This window comes from Podarcis cretensis (genome assembly GCF_951804945.1).
Source record: "Podarcis cretensis genome assembly, chromosome: 2".
Classification (NCBI taxonomy): domain Eukaryota; kingdom Metazoa; phylum Chordata; class Lepidosauria; order Squamata; family Lacertidae; genus Podarcis; species Podarcis cretensis.
In genome coordinates, this window is record NC_137171.1 from 87,220,601 (window position 1) to 87,237,498 (window position 16,898).

The 16,898-nt window shown below is 43.8% G+C and overlaps 1 protein-coding gene across 4 annotated transcripts in view; it reads left to right on the forward strand.

The window, feature by feature from the left end:
• PLXNA1 (plexin A1) overlaps window positions 1-16,898 on the forward strand; it is a 313,030-nt gene that overhangs the window by 285,155 nt on the left and 10,977 nt on the right. For 2 of the 4 annotated variants that reach the window (XM_079964484.1, XM_079964485.1), the window contains exons 24-30: window positions 5,645-5,791; window positions 6,044-6,203; window positions 7,325-7,476; window positions 8,650-8,746; window positions 9,801-9,991; window positions 12,885-13,054; window positions 15,105-15,317. In XM_079964484.1, the coding sequence (XP_079820610.1) occupies window positions 5,645-5,791; window positions 6,044-6,203; window positions 7,325-7,476; window positions 8,650-8,746; window positions 9,801-9,991; window positions 12,885-13,054; window positions 15,105-15,317 (1,130 nt within the window). The remainder of the gene's footprint in view (window positions 1-5,644; window positions 5,792-6,043; window positions 6,204-7,324; window positions 7,477-8,649; window positions 8,747-9,800; window positions 9,992-12,884; window positions 13,055-15,104; window positions 15,318-16,898) is intronic. The other 2 variants (XM_079964486.1, XM_079964487.1) reach the window with 2 other exon arrangements.

The following is a 16,898-nucleotide window of genomic DNA, read 5'->3' on the forward strand; positions in this document are numbered from 1 at the left end:
GGCCCGGGCAGTGGTGCTTTTGTTGAGGCCTCGAGCGCCATTCATCAGCCTCCTAATGAGCCATCCCAGGGAATGGGAGAGCGAAGCAGATAAAGAGGAGCATTGAAAAATGCACAATATTAGGTGCCTGATGAGCTAAATCTCATCAATAAGACACTGTGAGCATTAGATAGTTTGGCTCATGCTGCTTCAGGCTTTCTCTCCACATACACAGGCACTCATATGCAAATGCCAATGTTTACACTTTACTCTGCATCCTGCAGCTTCTCTTAATCTGTTGAAGGTTAAAGGAGGTGCTCTTCTCAAGAGCATTTGGTCTTTTGGCTCTTCTGCTTTTCGCAGGAGCTGGGGTCTACAGCCACTGTGCCTACTTAATATTGGCCAGGGAAAGCTGTAGATAGGAGAACTCCTGGAAACAGTGCTGAGTTGTCAGTGGAACAAAGGTAATGGAAACATTTGCAGACAACATGTGCAGAGCAGAGCAGGCCTCTAGATCTTTCAGTTTATTTGTGAGATCTCAGCCCTGCATTTGTGTCAGAGAGGGCCAACTGATCAGTGGTAGAGCTCTGGAATCTTCAGTTAAAAGGATATTGGGTCAGAGGACCTGGAAACATCTCTACCAGAGATTGTGGTGTTTTCAGTAAGAGTTCGGAGTAGTGGTTACAGTACTGGGCTGGGAGAACCAGAGTTGAAATCCCTAGTTGGCCTTGAAGCTTACTGTATTGGGCTTCTTGTACGCTGCTTAGCGATGATTGTGATTAAGCAGTATACAAATAGTTGAAAGGAAATGAAATAGATTCATTTTGATAGGTCTACTCTATCTAAGTTACTAACGACAATTACTTTTAATGTGCCTACTCTGAGTAGGTTTTGCAATGGTTAGAATCCTATGTTAGCTTTCCTCATTGTGGCACCCTCTTGATGTTTTGGATTATACAAACTGGCAGGGGCTGATGGGAATTTCACTCCAAAACATCTGGAAGGCACCAGGCTAAATTGAGGAAGGCTGGGCTATGTGTTGGAATTGCCATACTTCCAGGGTTTGAGGAGGAGCCATCTCAGCAAGTTATCGGTGGCTTTCTTCGTGTTGTGTTTTGTATTTTATGCTCAGATGTTTGGTTTTGCCTCAGATCCATTCCTTCCAGGAACTGGGCTCAGAGCTGTGAATTCTAAAAGCTCATCCCATACTGACTGTGCAGTCACTGTCCTGTCGCATAAAAGTGTGTTTTGGTCTATGTCATTTTTAAAAGATTGAGCACAGACTTATGATGAGCCCAGGAAAAGCATTGTCTCCTTGCACAGAGAGGTTGTTAGAGCTATGTGGTAGGTGCTGGCTGGTGTCTCACTGTCAGCTGCTAAAGTGCTTCTCACCTTTGCAGATCAGCACATAATTCCTGCTCCAAAGCTGTTGGGGAGCATGTGGTGTTAACATAAGTCCTTGCCTAAAGGTGCCAAGCTACCTTTGCCTGGTTTTATGGGTTTAGTTACTATTTTATACTTATTTATTAATATCCCATCCTTCCTCCTAAAGGAGCCCATGGCAGCAAGCCACATCCACAACAAAACTTTTTTTTTAAAGCATCCTGAAAACAGCTATGGTTAAAAACATTCTCTCATCCAGTGATTTTGCAGTTGCCAGGAGCACTGTCCTTCAGCTGTCAAATGCCTGGGTAAACAGCAGTATTTTCAAACTTCTCCTGAAAGTCAATAGTGATAGAGACAATCACACCTAACCATGGCATTCCATGAACAGAGCCACCACTGAAAAAGCCCTGTCATAGGTCGCAGCCCCCTTCTCTCAGTCACAGCCAACAAGTCCTCACTAGATGTTCATTGGGACTGAGATAGGTGATAATGGGGAAGGTGCTCTTTTGGGTCCTCGGGTCATATATGCTGGCACTAACACCTTCAATTGTGCCAGTAGCTCATTGGCACTCAGTGCAGCGCTTTCGGAACTAGCAACACATGGTCTCATTGGACTGCCCCAGTTAGCAAACTAGCAGTCTCATTCTGTACTGACTATAGCCTCTGGACTTTCTTCAAGGGCAGGTCCTTATACAGCACATTACATTACAGTAGTCCAGACAGAAAGTCACCAAATTATGGGGGTTTGCAAAATGTGTGTGATGGGGGAGATTTGGGATTTTGGCCAGTCTTAGACAGTATTCAGAGTGTTGAAGACCAAGGATGGACAGAACCATCTTATTTCCAGTCTGCTTCAACTTTGCCTGTGTTTATAAGTCTGTTCCATCCCATTTCCACATTAATCTGTGGTTTTTAAAAGATTCTCTATGAAAATTAATATTTACACATTATTGAAATACATATTTTATCACAAAAAGCTTATTTAAATATGATTTTTTTTCTAAAAGTATGCATTTCTAAACATGTTTTATGTTAAAATATGCCATTAATACTTTTTTACACATTTTGGTGCATATTTTGAGTCATAAAATACAGAGATGTGCAACATCTGAATAATAATTGCATTCCAATCTGTATATTAGTCCAGGAGGTGCGAATTAGGTTGGTTTGTTTAAAAATGTGGACTGAATGTAATTATCCTCTACCCCAATAGACGCTCACTGATTTATTCTACAGTGGGATCCATCCGGATTTCACTTGCCTTCTCCATGTAGCCAACCCATCGTATCAGAACTTGGTGCCTGCCAGTGATATCAGCATACAAGCGGGGGTTGGGGCTCAAGGTCTTCTATGGCCCTGGCAGGTACCATTCATGCCTCCAGCATGTACCGCACCTACAGATCTCTCAGCAAGCCTGGCATGGGCCTGGTGCAATGAGGGGCCCAACCAAATGCTTTGTGAACCCTATTTGCCCATGTACCTCCTTTAATAGAAGGCAAAAGTAATTTCATCTTTTGTGTTTGGAGACTTAATAAAAGTGGCAAAGAGCCAAAGCAGGTTATCCTGGAGTCAGTATGTGTGATAGCCTTCCCGTAAATAAGAAAGAGCTGGCTAACACATCATTTGGCATAAAGTTGATCTACTGAGCTCACTGTTGGCTTTGCTAGAGCAGATTCAGTGGCCTGTTTTAAATGGGTGTATCACTGTTAGTTGAAACCACAGTCTGCTCTCTAGCAGATCCATGCCAAATCCTCCCACTTCCCTTTGCAAACAGATATTGAACCCGCTAATTCTTAGGGAAAGTTCTTCTACTATTGCATGATTATGGCAACCTGCCCAACTGCACTTTTGTAGCTGGGAGTCAGACAGTTCAATAGCAGTTACCAAACGTAATTAACTAGTTAATACTTACCCCAAGTTTTCAAGAACACGAAGCCCTCTCTGTCTGTTGTCCATTGTATAAGAACCTCTCAGGACTGAGAACATTAAAACAGGGTTAGTCTTCAGAGGTGATCAAAAGGTAAAAAGCAATCCACTGCTCTCAAGAGTGCCTTTAAACAGCCCTGATAACAGGTCAGGCACCTCGGCTCTCAAGCAATGCATGGCTCCTCAGCTGACTGCAAGTGGGAGAAAACTGTGTGATGAGAGATCACAACAGACAAACAAGATACGACCAAGGAGCCATCTTCAATTTATTCTTCATCTGTGTTGCTTTTTTGTGCCTGGATGGTTTGCAGTTAGCTTTTATAAGTAATAAAAGCCCTCCTTGGAAGAGGCTTGAATTTCTGGCCTCACCTGAAAAGGGAGGAGGGCAAGTAAAAATGGGAGAGCCTTGCCATGCTGGAGTGTAATTGCCATGCATGCCTGTTAATGTACGGCTATCATTTGGCTTGTGCATTATGAGGAGACAAGACAGTTATTAATAAACAGCATAGCACCCACATTGGTTCTCTCTCTCTCTCTTTCTTTCCCAAGCAGACTTAATGAAGCCAAGTTTGCAAATGAAACATAATTTCAAAGACAGGCGTGTTGTCGGTAGGTCTAGGGATGATGTATGCCTGTTCTTGCTCGTTAGCAGCTGTCTCTTTAATTACTGCAGATGCTAACGAGATGCTAACAGCATATGGTGGCAGAGAGAGGAGATGCACTTTGCACCAAAGTAGAATTTGTTTTGATGGTGGCCAGCTGGGAAAGAGGTGGCAGGACTGAGGTCACTTGGGATTTTTGTCTCTACCCCTCCTGTTTTCATCTTCACCCTAGTTGGCATAAAAGATTGCACAAGAAAATACTGGAACACTCCTGGGGACCAGCTATGTAGCATTACTATACGTCTGATCCAAACACTGTTGAAGTCAATGTCTCAATCCACTGATAATAGTTTTCAGACTGATGTCTCTCTAGTTCCCCCCTCACCTTCTCAAATGTCTTTCACACTCATCCTATTAATTTCCATCTCTTCTCCTCTGCTTCAGCACCTCACTTCCAGTCCATTTTAATCATACACACCTGATTGCTGAGGTTGACACTTTTCCAGCTGGGAGTCTACTGGCTCCTTTTGTTTACTGTCTTGTCCTTAACTTTTAATTGCACAACAATCACAGACTTCCATTTCTTTTATTGTTAGAATGAAATCGTGTGACCATTTAGTAAGTGAAGAAGAAACAACAGGAAGCATTTATTTCACGTAGCTAAGGATTGACTTATGAGGCACATGGCTATGGAGAGTTGTAGAATCTGGATTTTTTTGTACTGATGAGACAAATTCATAGAGGATATACAAATCCATTCCTGACTATTGACCATGCTGGCTGGGACTGATGGGAGGTGGAGTCTGACAACATTTGGAGGGCCAGTTTCCCCATCATTGTAGAGGAAGGCAGATTTATGTCCAGCTTGTCTCTTAACTTTATAGTGCTGGAAGCTCTGAGTGAACAATAGTTAATGGATTGTTTTGCAGTTATCATATATCCTTTTCTGAAGAACCAGGTTGTGCCTATTGTCGGAGATTGATTCTAGGTTATATGGCTCATTGACTTGATCCAATAATGGGTAAGAATGAACATGGAGAATTAATTTGCAGAAAAACTTGTAGAAAACCACATCAGTCAACCCAGATACCTACTGAACAACCACTTGAGATAGCCCTTCATGGTCTACTTTATCTTATGAAGTCTTTGCTCATGCCTTGTCCATCCCCATGTATTGGATATTTTGTGCTGCCCAATTGAGCCTACGCTTTGGGGGGGGGAGTAGGGTTATAATCCCTGTAGATCAGTGGTCTTTGGTGAAGTTCTAGAATTTATAAAGTTCACACATGCTTTTTCACTGCTTTGTTTCTCAAACCATCATGTACCTCAGCATTAATAGCTGGTATATATTCAGAAAACACCTTGTCCATTATTTTGTTTGTGTGAAAAGCCAACTGAAACAATTGACTTGTATTTTGCAAAGAGTAGGATTTTTCTGATAAGGTTTTCCAAAGAATACGAAAGCAAATGGAGCAAGATCCAAAGGTATTAAACAACATACTGTAATCATTAGGCAAATTTTGATCTTACTACAACACTGGTCATTTCTGTGTATACATTTGAAGCATGTTCTCCAGGGTCCAGCAAATGATAATAATAATAATAATAATAATAATAATAATAATAATTACATAGAAGTAGTGTTTAATAAAATCAACCTCCAATGCAAGTTTGATTTGGAAACAGCTGCTTATTTTAGATATTTCAAGGGATGTTCTATCTAATGCCCTGTCTTCCTCCCTTCTCTTTAGGAGTGTGCAGGTGAACCTCTGTTCATGCTTTACTGTGCCATCAAACAGCAGATGGAGAAGGGACCCATTGATGCTATCACTGGAGAGGCTCGCTACTCCTTAAGTGAAGACAAGCTCATCCGTCAACAAATTGACTACAAAATGCTGGTTAGTGCAAGTGGGAGCCTGGAATCTGATCAGCAGGGTCAATGTTATTGGGGGGTAAGAAATTCCACTGCAAAATTTTGCATTCCCCAAAATTTCCAACCTAATGACTGGAAAAGGGGGTAAAGCTTCCAAGGCAGTTTGATGACTTCTCATTCTCTTGCCCATTTCCCTCTGCATTCCCCCAATATGCAACCATAGTGCAATGTGGCAAATCCCATCATGCAAATATATTTACCTTTTTCTCTCATATAGACGCTGAACTGTGTGAACCCTGAGAATGAAAATGCTCCCGAGATCCCGGTCAAGGTTCTAAACTGTGACACCATCACACAAGTGAAGGAGAAGCTTTTGGATGCTGTGTATAAAGGAGTCCCTTACTCACAGAGACCTAAGGCAGGGGACATGGACCTGGGTAAGTTGCAGAGTTACAGATGTTTGCTGTGCAGTCAGTGTATACTAAAGGGTGGATTTACACAACCAGTTCATATTGCATTTGTACTTGCAGAGGTAGCTATGTTAGCTTGTTGCAGCAAAAGCAACAGTCTTGTGGAACTTTAAAGAGTAACATACTTGTTCGGAGCATCAGCTTGCGTTGATTTTGTCATATACAAAGGACTCTAGTCCATGAAAGTGTATGCTACCAAAATAAAATGTATTAGTCTTTAAGGTGTCATCTGCTGCCAACCACTTTCCACTCCACAACCTTTTCCCAACTGCCACTTTCCCCAAACTTGGGCTCTGATATAGAAAGAGAGTCCATCAACTGCCTTGCAGGAAAGGCTGCATGAAGGTAAGTGGTTGGCAGGTGACTTAGCATCCCAGACCTGCTTGCATACATTTTAGCTTAGAAATCAGGCCTTTGCCATTGTCCAGTGTAGTTTGAAACTTAGATGCCCTTCAATTTGCAAGTGAGGTCATTGTTCAATCTCCTGCTGGGGAAAATGTTCTTAATGTGTACTTGCTAGTCCTAGCACAACATCAGATGCTGCACCATGGAATGTAAGAAGGAGCAAGTCTCAGTGCTGCATTCTGTACTTTAGTCTTCCAAATTCTGCATTTGTAAAGATTGCACACATAATATCCTGAAATTTAAGAAGAGCTATACATTTTCTCATTGACACTTGTTGTGAATCACCTGAATAGATTGTTGGACCCAAAGTTTGGAAGCCAGTGTTTTCATTGGCTGAGACAGTAGTGCTTAGTCGGTACTGAAAATTTGAGATTCTCAATAAGGGAAAATAAAAGGAACACAGGTGAGCTGCAGATATTTCTGTTGCTTGGAGATTCACTGAACGGGGTCAAGCAGTAGGATGGTGCTGCTCAAGAACAGTGATATTCCATTTTTGCAAATGGAGTACAGACAGGAGAAAACGAGTCAGTTATTCTCCATCCAAATGTTTGGCCAGCCTCATCAGCATAGCTGCTGGCACAAGACAGCCAAGGGTTTAAAGTGGGGTGTGGCTTTTAAAAACTGTTTGTGCCACGCCTCACTCACATGCTCTCCATGCCTTTCGTTCTGTGATCTGTCCAAAGTGAGCACGATCCCCAGTGACCCCATGCCCTTCTCTTCCATCGGTGCAGAGTGGCGGCAGGGCAGGATGGCTCGGATAATACTGCAAGATGAAGATGTCACGACAAAGATTGACAATGACTGGAAAAGGCTCAACACTCTCGCCCATTACCAGGTGTGGTGGTCTGCTGGCTTTAGCCGTAGAGGTGTGGCACAAGAAACTGTGTGGCACATCTAAGTGCAGGGTTCACTCAACTTTAGATGCTTCATGTGTACAGTGTGAGAGAAGGGCACTGCAGACAACCTCTGCATCTGATACAAGAGAAATGCATGATACACTCTGACTGTAATCCAGATATTGCATAATGTAGATTAATGATCTGTCACAAATAGGACAGTTCCTGAGTATACTGCCAAACAATCTAGAGTGGTATATACCCTGATGCACCCTTTTGGACATCTAAGGGGGTTGGCTCAGCCTTTCAGAAGGGATCCAGTTTGAAATGACATGGGTTGTGGGCCAGTGGGAACCACTCACTGCTTGCCTTTGCAGCTGCCCGCAGATAGTAGGCCACCTGGTCACTTGCCAGCTTTCTGCATTCACAGTCAGCCTTGCTGGGGCAAGGGACTGTCAGGTTTCCATCCTCTACACATCTATCCCAGCATGGCTTCTCCTCAGAAAGGATTAAGGCAGGGGCAGGTAACCCTTTCCAGCCCAAGGGCCCCATTCCCTTCTGGACCACCTTGAGTGCATCAAGGGGAGGGGCAGAGGCAGAAGTGGGCGGAGCAATGAATGAAAATTTATCTTTGTACATCAGGCTAGTTTCTACACACACACACACACACACACACACCCCTATCCTCCATACAGTCATGCAAAAACACGTAAGGAAGGGTGCACAGTAGGGTCAGTAAGGGGTGTGGCCTACTAGGAAGAATTTTGAGAGCCAGAGTTCTGGAGGGCCATATTGGGTATTTCCTCAAAGTGGGGCAGTTATTAGGACAATACCTAGCTAAATGTTTTAGAATGCGAGGGAGATACATGAAAAAAGAGGAAATGTTAAAAAATGTAGAAAGTTAGAATTTCCCTCAGAGCAAGTTAGGCTGAGGAGAGGACAGAATGGGGATGTTGACCTGCAAGTGTAATCAGACTACCTCAGCTTCCGTCTTTTCCCTGAGGCATGATGGTCCATTGGTCCATTGTATTGAACTGCCTTTGGGAACCCACTGAATAGGCAATTGCAATTTCAACTTGTCTTAGTGTGAGGAGCTATTAGGATGAGAGATGCATGATATGTGGATCTGAAAAGTCCATTCAATCTTTGTTTTGCTAATATTCTTGCTATAGGTGACAGATGGTTCCTCTGTGGCCCTGGTGCCCAAGCAGAATTCAGCTTACAACATTTCCAACTCGTCCACCTTCACCAAATCACTTAGCAGATATGGTAAGTGAGAAAACAGCCGTCATTGCTTGCTTGCTGTCGGATTCAGGAACAGTCTGGAGATTAGGAATCAGTCTTCCTGAAGCAAAGGCAGAGCAGAAAAGATGCAATATTGCAGCCAAAGCAGCTTTTTCTTAACCCTTTTTCAATGTCTCATGCATCAGTTTTGGAAGAGAAAAACACCCAAGCCCACCTCAGTGCTACTTATAGCAAACCTACCAACGTTGCCACTTCAGAAATTCTTCTTCTGATTCTGTCTCATCCCTCTACCTGTTGACTCTTCATATCCTGTGTAATTACTTCTGCAAAACTTGTATTTTTCGTCTTAGTTAAAGTCCCTGGCAAGAATAAAGTTCCATGTTAGTTGATGAGGATAAGTAAGGTATCTATTGTGACACACCCTTAAGTTAGCACTTTGTTGCAGAAAGGGTGTGGTGGGGGGAGAACTACAGCTCTTTAACGTTTGTTTAAGAAGTGTTTTGATTTGAGGAGAACTTCCTGTGCACAGCATTGGATACAACCCAGTGTGTTTGAAGAAAGAGTTTCCTTTCATCTTCCCCCTTTAAAATGCAAAAGCAGCCAGTTAAAACTAGCAGAGCAGAAAAAGATGTCTGTCTGTCTGTCTAACCATATTTATAGCCTGCTGTTCCTCCTCAGAGATCCCAGGGGTCCTTCAGAAGTATCTTATATGAATGGCACACCAGCTTGATGTCTCATGTATTTGATAGAACATGTATTTGGGCAGGTTAGGACTGGAGAGAACCTGACAACAGCATGAGCTGGCCTTAGGTTTTAGCAGCTTTCGCTCACTGCTTGCAGTTCCCCTGGCAGTAAAAAAAGAAAGGAAGAGGAAGTCCAATGATTTCTTGGTTAATAGAGCCACCCAGCCTATGAACGTTTGTTGCCTGGTTCTAAAGGGTAGCCCAACACGAATCATATACTCTTGGTGGTGTGACAGGCCTTGCTGCAAACTAAGTGAGGTGGAGGGAGGACAGCTGAGGCTGGAAGGCAGCGAAGGAGGGAGAGGCGGTTCCCATTGCATGTGGTTTCCTCACAGAGAGTATGCTCCGGACAGCCAGCAGCCCTGACAGCCTCCGTTCCCGGACCCCCATGATCACTCCTGACCTGGAGAGCGGCACCAAGCTGTGGCACCTGGTGAAGAATCATGATCACATGGACCAGCGAGAAGGTGACCGTGGCAGCAAGATGGTCTCAGAAATCTACTTGACCCGCCTGCTAGCCACCAAGGTAAATAGGAAGGAAGGAAGGCTCTACCTAGATGCGTTCTAAAGTTTGAGTAGACGTACAGACTGCCAAGTCACACACAGAATCTGGTGGGTCTTTCATCCTACCGTGCTGTCAAGTTTCTGCCCTCTTCAGTCTTGCTGTTATAAATCAGCAGAGAGTATATGGAGACAACTTATTATTCCATTTGCGATGATTTCTGACCTCTTATCTGCTTAACACCAAACACTTAAGGGTTTGGAGTTCTCACTGCTGCAGTTGCATCGCAAGAGATTCTAATGATAATAGCATTGCAGCAGCAATTGAAATCCAAGGTTCTTTAGAGAAACTTATCCCTTCCCCACAGCATACATTATCAGCCTCTGGGCCCATTATCACAAGATGGGTGATAGCCAATGCTTACTCTAGATGCCTTGCTGTCCCAGAGTGATCTGCTCCCTGCACATGCTAACGGCATATATAACATTTTGCAAGAAGGATGATGCACTTTTCTTGCCCAGACCACTCTAGTAAAACCAGCAAGCCAGCAAAACTAAACCAAACCACACTTATACACACCCAAAAACCAGAGGTCATGAGCAGAAGTTCCCTACATAAGCTTCACCACTAGTTCTTGGGCTTCTGTGATAGCACAGCTGCTGTTGTCTTAGAATTTCTTTCTCTGTTCACCTGCTCAATTCCTTGAATTCCTCACACAACTTCTGACCTCAAGGAATAAGCAAAAAGAAAGGAAAAGAGTGTGTTTTGGCTTGAGTGACAGATGATCAGGCAATCAGACAGACAAGCCAGTTTCAGTCTTCAAGGTACTCCCTCCAGCCCAGCCCGGTGTCATGCTTTAAATACAAAGACAACCCCTAGATGGGATTTTTAAATCCCTTTCTTTATTTTTCCGGGCCACTGGTAATCCTAATCAGCCCCCTTGGCCTGGTGATAGGCATGGGCCTAAGTTCTTCTGCCTCTCAATATATGCAGAGGGACCTGGCTTCATTCTTTTAAACTCTTCACCTACCTATGGAGCATTTCTGGCCCCAGTTACATTTGGCCAAAAGGAAAAAAGGGAAAAAACCCCAAACACCCAGCTGCAGAGACTAGTTTTGCATCCTAGCTGTTGACGAAGCAAAACTGAATCCCAGCCTCCGGTTGCTGCAATCACTGATTTCCCCTGTGCTCATTGTTCATATGCTTGATAGACGCCCTCATTTTATCAGCACTCTGCATCAGCAAAAGCCGAGGCAAGGGAGCTTTAAAAGTCCAATGGCTACTCACACTGTGTAATTGCTGCCCTGGTTTCTGATGTAAATCAAATGGTCAATAATATAAGATTTGTACAAAAGCAAACAAAAATAATATTGTCAAGTTCTGAGAACTGGAGAAAGCCACATTAATTGCAGGAGCTGGCATGCAAATGGCACAGCCGAATCTCTCTCTCTCCCTCTCTCCTACTTTATTCCCAGACCAAATAATAAATTGTAATAATCTACCATAGCTATTTATTTTCTCACTGGAGGTTGGCTGCTGTGTGTTGCTGCTCATCCTGAATCAAAAACATTCCTCCAAGAGCAGGTGGGGAAACAGACTAATTCTTGCAATTTTCAGAGGAGTGTGAAGGAATATTTTGGGGGGTGGGCACAAAATTCACCAGAGTTCTCAATGCTGTAGCAAGCCGCCAGCTGCCACATTTCTTATCGCAAAATGCCCCCAGTGCAAAGTGCATTCTGAGATAAAAATTAATAGTGGTGTCTGCCACAAACCACCTTGACAATCATCATTAGGATGGATTAGGTGGGTTGTCAGCTGGCTCAGCATGTGTCATCTAGCTTCAAACAGCCAAAGAAAAGAAAAAAAGATGAAAATGGGTGTGCTTTTCATGAAGCTTCTCATGGATTTCTATCATAGTCTTATGTGAAAAACTTAAGCACAGCACTAATTACTGCTGCTTAACTCTGCAATTTCAACACAGTCCTGGGAGGTTCAGGTGTATTATACAGTAGAACCTTGGTTCTTGAACTTAATCCATTCCAGACGTCCATTCGACTCCCAAAACCGTTAAAAAACCAAGGCACAGCTTCTGATTGGCTACAGGAGCTTCCTGCACTCAAGCAGAAGTGGCGTCAGACATTCAGCTTCCAGTAAACCTTCGGAAACTGGAACACTTACTTCTGGGTTTTCGGCATTCGGGAGCCGATTTGTTTGTCAACTAAGCTGTTTGAGAACCAAGGTACTACTGTAGCTTCATGTATTGAATGTATTTCATACTTCAGTAGCTATGTGTTTATCTATCCTTGTAAGAACTTAAAACCTTCAGCAAGCCAAGTATAGCATTTGACTGAACATGAATGAACTTGTGGCTAACACACAGTGACCTGGAACTCTCAGAAGATCAGGGTTATAACCAGATTCCTTTCTCTGCCTATAAAATAAGTCTTACCACCAGAAGGGGATTTTAAAATTCAAGATTCATAAGTGACTGATACTGCAAACAAGTGCCCCCTAATGGATGGATACTAAGAGGGTATCGTCTGGTGCCCCCATGGAAAATGGTTGCACTCTATGACAGTCTGCTATGGCTAAGCCTACTTCTGAATTGCAGATGAAACACACATGGCAGAGTGCTTAGATTCCTTGCGTTTTACTATGTAAAACAGCCTTCATTGATACTTCAGTCTTACTAGTAGAGTAGGCCCAAGAACAGGTGTCACCTGATCTCCTTTGTCTATGGATGTTGTGAAGAGATGAGATCACTTCTGTAACACAGCCTGTACATTTCTGTGGCTTTCACTGGCAATGCCAGTGTCATTTCAGGGCATAACTTTTCTTCTTATAATCTCAATGGGATCTTTATGCCTTCCAAGCAGACTATGCCTTCATTCCATTGCCACCATTTTTCTACATCCAGGGAACCTTGCAGAAGTTTGTTGACGACCTCTTTGAGACCATATTCAGCACCGCCCACCGAGGGAGTGCCTTGCCTCTCGCCATCAAGTACATGTTTGATTTCCTGGATGAACAAGCTGATAAGCACCAGATCAATGACTACGATGTCAGGCACACTTGGAAGAGTAATTGGTAAGTAGGGCCCACAGCTTGGTTTTAGAACACAATCTGTGCATGCAGAAGGGAGTCTCCAGGTGGGGTGCTCTGCAACCCTGGAGAGCTCCTGCCACTCAGTGTAGAATCAGATACTATATGCAACTCTGGGCCTGCTTAATTCAGCCCTGCCCACCTTGTGGTCCTGTCCATTGCTGGCGTGTGGCCTTTGGGGGAGTGGGCAACAAGGAATTGTGGCCTTTGGGATTGAAAGGATTCCCAACCTTGGTGCAGAAAATGCTGAGCTAGGAAACCTCACAGGAACTCTTGGTTTGCCCCAGTTTTTCTCAGATAAGGGATCAAGTGGTAGAAATCGCTTTAGTCGTGTGGGAAACCAAGTTCCCAAAGGTGGAAAATGAATGTACAGTGGTACCTCCGGTTATGGACAGGATCCATTCTGGAGACCTGGCAGTATCCTGAAAAGTCCATAAAATGGAAGCACCCTTCTACACACGCACGCGGCGCAATTGAGTGCTTCTGTGCACGCACACGGCGAAATCCGCAAGTATACACTTCCAGGTTTACTGTGTTCGCAACCTGAAGATTACGTATCCAGAGGGATACGTAACCCGAGGTACCACAGTACTTAAATCCCACTTTTTCCTAGGGTAGCTGAAGCCTCCAATATGCATTCAAACAGTTTCTGCTAGATTACTTTCTGCTGGCCTATCAGAGCCAGTGCAAGGGAGGTGGGCGCACTGCCCTGGATCAGTGCAAATTGAATGTAAGCTTATATAACCATCATAGCTAAAGATTGGAGCAAACTTCACCATCATAATGAGTTAAGAATACGGTAGGAAAGTTAGCACCAGCAGCATGCATAGCACTAGAGAGCTAAATTCCGTCTTCCTATCCATTTATACTAGAGCACAGGGGGATTTGGGTGCTCAGCGAGTGGTGAGATGTGACAAGCCCTCTGCTACATGCAAGGTTTCATGTCTCCCCACTGCGTTCTTCCCTTCTGCCGATTTCATCTCTCAGATCCTCTTAACCATTTCAGGGGACAAGAACATACACTCTCATCTCTGGCATTTGATAAATGGAAGTCCAAATTGCTTTTGTATAGTTCAGTAACTGTCAGTAATTAGCCGGGCTGAAAAAGAAACATTTTTAAATGGCGATATGAGAGCATGGAAATGCTTGGAACTGATTTATCGCTATGCTTTCTGTAATAAAGGAAGAGTCGGTGTGTTGGGAGGGGAGAGGAGGAAAAGAGGGGAGAATCCCAATGGTGCCTGGTTTCCAATTCAACAGAGTCCAGGGAGGCAGGCCCCTGCATACTAATGGCCATGTTTATTCCAGGATGATAATTCAATGTGCAGAGTTCATTTCTTGAGATCATTTCCTGAAATTAAAATGTGCATGTGTGCCCAGCACTCACATGATAAGAATACTATGGAGCCAAGCATTTGGTGTTTGAGTCAAATGTATTCATGGGAACCTGTGCCTGAGGTGCTATACCTGTGTGCCTGGGCTATGCCACTTCAGACTGCAGCTGAGGGTCCAGATCATGGAATACCTGTGTGCCTGGACACACAAAAATCATTCCATATAGAAAATGAGATGCCAGGGAGAATGAATTTGGATTAGCTTTCTCCCTTACATGGTAGGTTTCTATGTGTAGGAATCTCTCCTAACTAGACTCAGAAGCTGTGAGGAATTACGAGAGGGGGTATCCCCAGAAATCTCAGTGTGTCGGCAGGGGTCTGAAACTTGGTTCTCTCTCAGAGAGCGATTGCTTGAGCTTCCCCAGCAGCTGTGAATTTCAGGGGAAAGGAAATAGGAGTCACTCAGCTGTACAGCATGGATTGTGAAGACCCAGTCAAGAGAAGCATGAATTCTGGGTTGGGATGGTCTGGAGCAAGTGGCAGAAAGGGGCAGAAGAGCTAGCAAACCACATTTCCAAATCACTACCATCTATGGAGATTAAGAGAGAATATCTGCCCTTATTTCCAGCCAGGGTGCTGTTTTTAGTTACCAAATAATGTGTTTCCCCAGCCTGACTTTCCTCCTTTCTTTTCCTTTGCAGTCTACCTCTGCGCTTTTGGGTGAATGTGATTAAGAACCCCCAGTTTGTGTTTGACATTCACAAGAACAGTATTACTGATGCCTGCCTATCAGTGGTGGCTCAGACATTCATGGACTCCTGCTCAACTTCTGAGCACAAGCTAGGGAAAGACTCTCCCTCCAATAAACTACTGTACGCCAAGGACATCCCCAACTATAAGAGCTGGGTAGAAAGGTGAGTGGCTTCAACCATGGGGAGGTGGCCTTGCAAGATGCAGCTGTGTAAGAAGAGTTGCTTTTGTAATGTGTGCTCTGAATGGCTGGGGAGCCGGGCAAACCTGCACATGTGTATGAAAGAACCTCCCAGGATTGGAGGGTGAAGAAATCTTCCTAGCCAATTGGAAAAGACAGGTTGGTTGGTTGGTTTTTCAAAGCGAGGACAATTGCTCTCAGTCCCCAATGACTAATAAATAAAGCACATTGGGGGAATGGGGGAATAATGGAGGCAGCCATTTGTAATGAAACTGCTGCCAGTGTGATTTGTAGGGAAAGGAGCAGAGCAAAATCTCTAGCCAAAGGAGCTTGCAATCTTAATTAACTTTTTTTTAAAGTGCAAGCATGTCATGTTGGGTAGGTTTTGCAGTTCATATATTTTACCAAGAAGGTTCTGGTTCACTCTTCCAGGCATGTTTGTCTTGTTAACAAATTATTTTCCCCACCCCACAAAAAGTTTTCCTGCTGAAAATGAGTCACACAAGAAGAAAGAGTGGAATTCACTGGAGGTAGCTCAATTCTGTGAAAGACCTGTCTGTTGCTACCACTACCACCATATTGATATACCAAGCAAAGCCATGACATTTTTCCATCCTAGCTGACAAAGAGGGGGGAAATTGACAGAGGAACATGCTGTGAAAATGGGGTTGAAGCCTTAGTTCTTCCCAACAGGCTGTTTGCAGCTCGAGAAGCAGTTTCCTTGAGCTCATAGGCCCCCATAGAAAATGTGTAAGAAATGAACAGGACACTGTTAAGTAGGTTTGCTCCAATAATCTCCTTCCTCCTTTTTTGCTGGACGCCGCACTTCACTTAAAAAAAGGAAGAAGTTCTAGCAGCATTTTAATTTCCCCAGACCTGTTGTTCTTCACAGCATGTCTAGATTTCAGGATTTGGGGTAGTAGTGTGGAGTTGTCAATTTGTTTATACGTTTCCTGGGGACCTGAGGAGTGTAGTGACTTCATATTTCTGGGCCAGTTGTGATGTGGATGGATGGAAGATGTCATAGCTTAAGAAAGATGAAAAGGACGCTTACAGGTATGATGCATTAAATTGAGCATCCTCAGCAGCTGCAAGGAAGGGTCCAGCACAATCAGGAGTCTTCTGCTTGAAGCAGTGAACCCCACGCCCACTTTGAGAAGATGAGGGGAAATCCTTGTCACTGGTGTCTCCAGATGTCTGCCTCCTTTGCACTCCAAATGTATCTGTGGTTTTGGGTAGGAAAGTGCCCTTGTAAGCATCTTAACACCATCCCTTGGCAGAGATTGTGGCCAAAGGATAGGGGAGGCCTTTGATCTTCACCTCCCAGAGGCAATATGTTGCCATTTGCTTCTGACCAGATGCCTGTTCAGCATTGCTCCACTTTTCTTGGTTTCTTGAGGATGCAACAATGTTCTTCCATTATCCCAGCTGCGCCACAGCTTTTAATTCAAACTATATTAATGCTTCATATTTCTGATTGAAAAAGGCAAAGGACATCGCATTCAGAATTATTTCTACTTATTTATACTGCTGTGTGACAAATACATAGACAGAAACTTTTGAC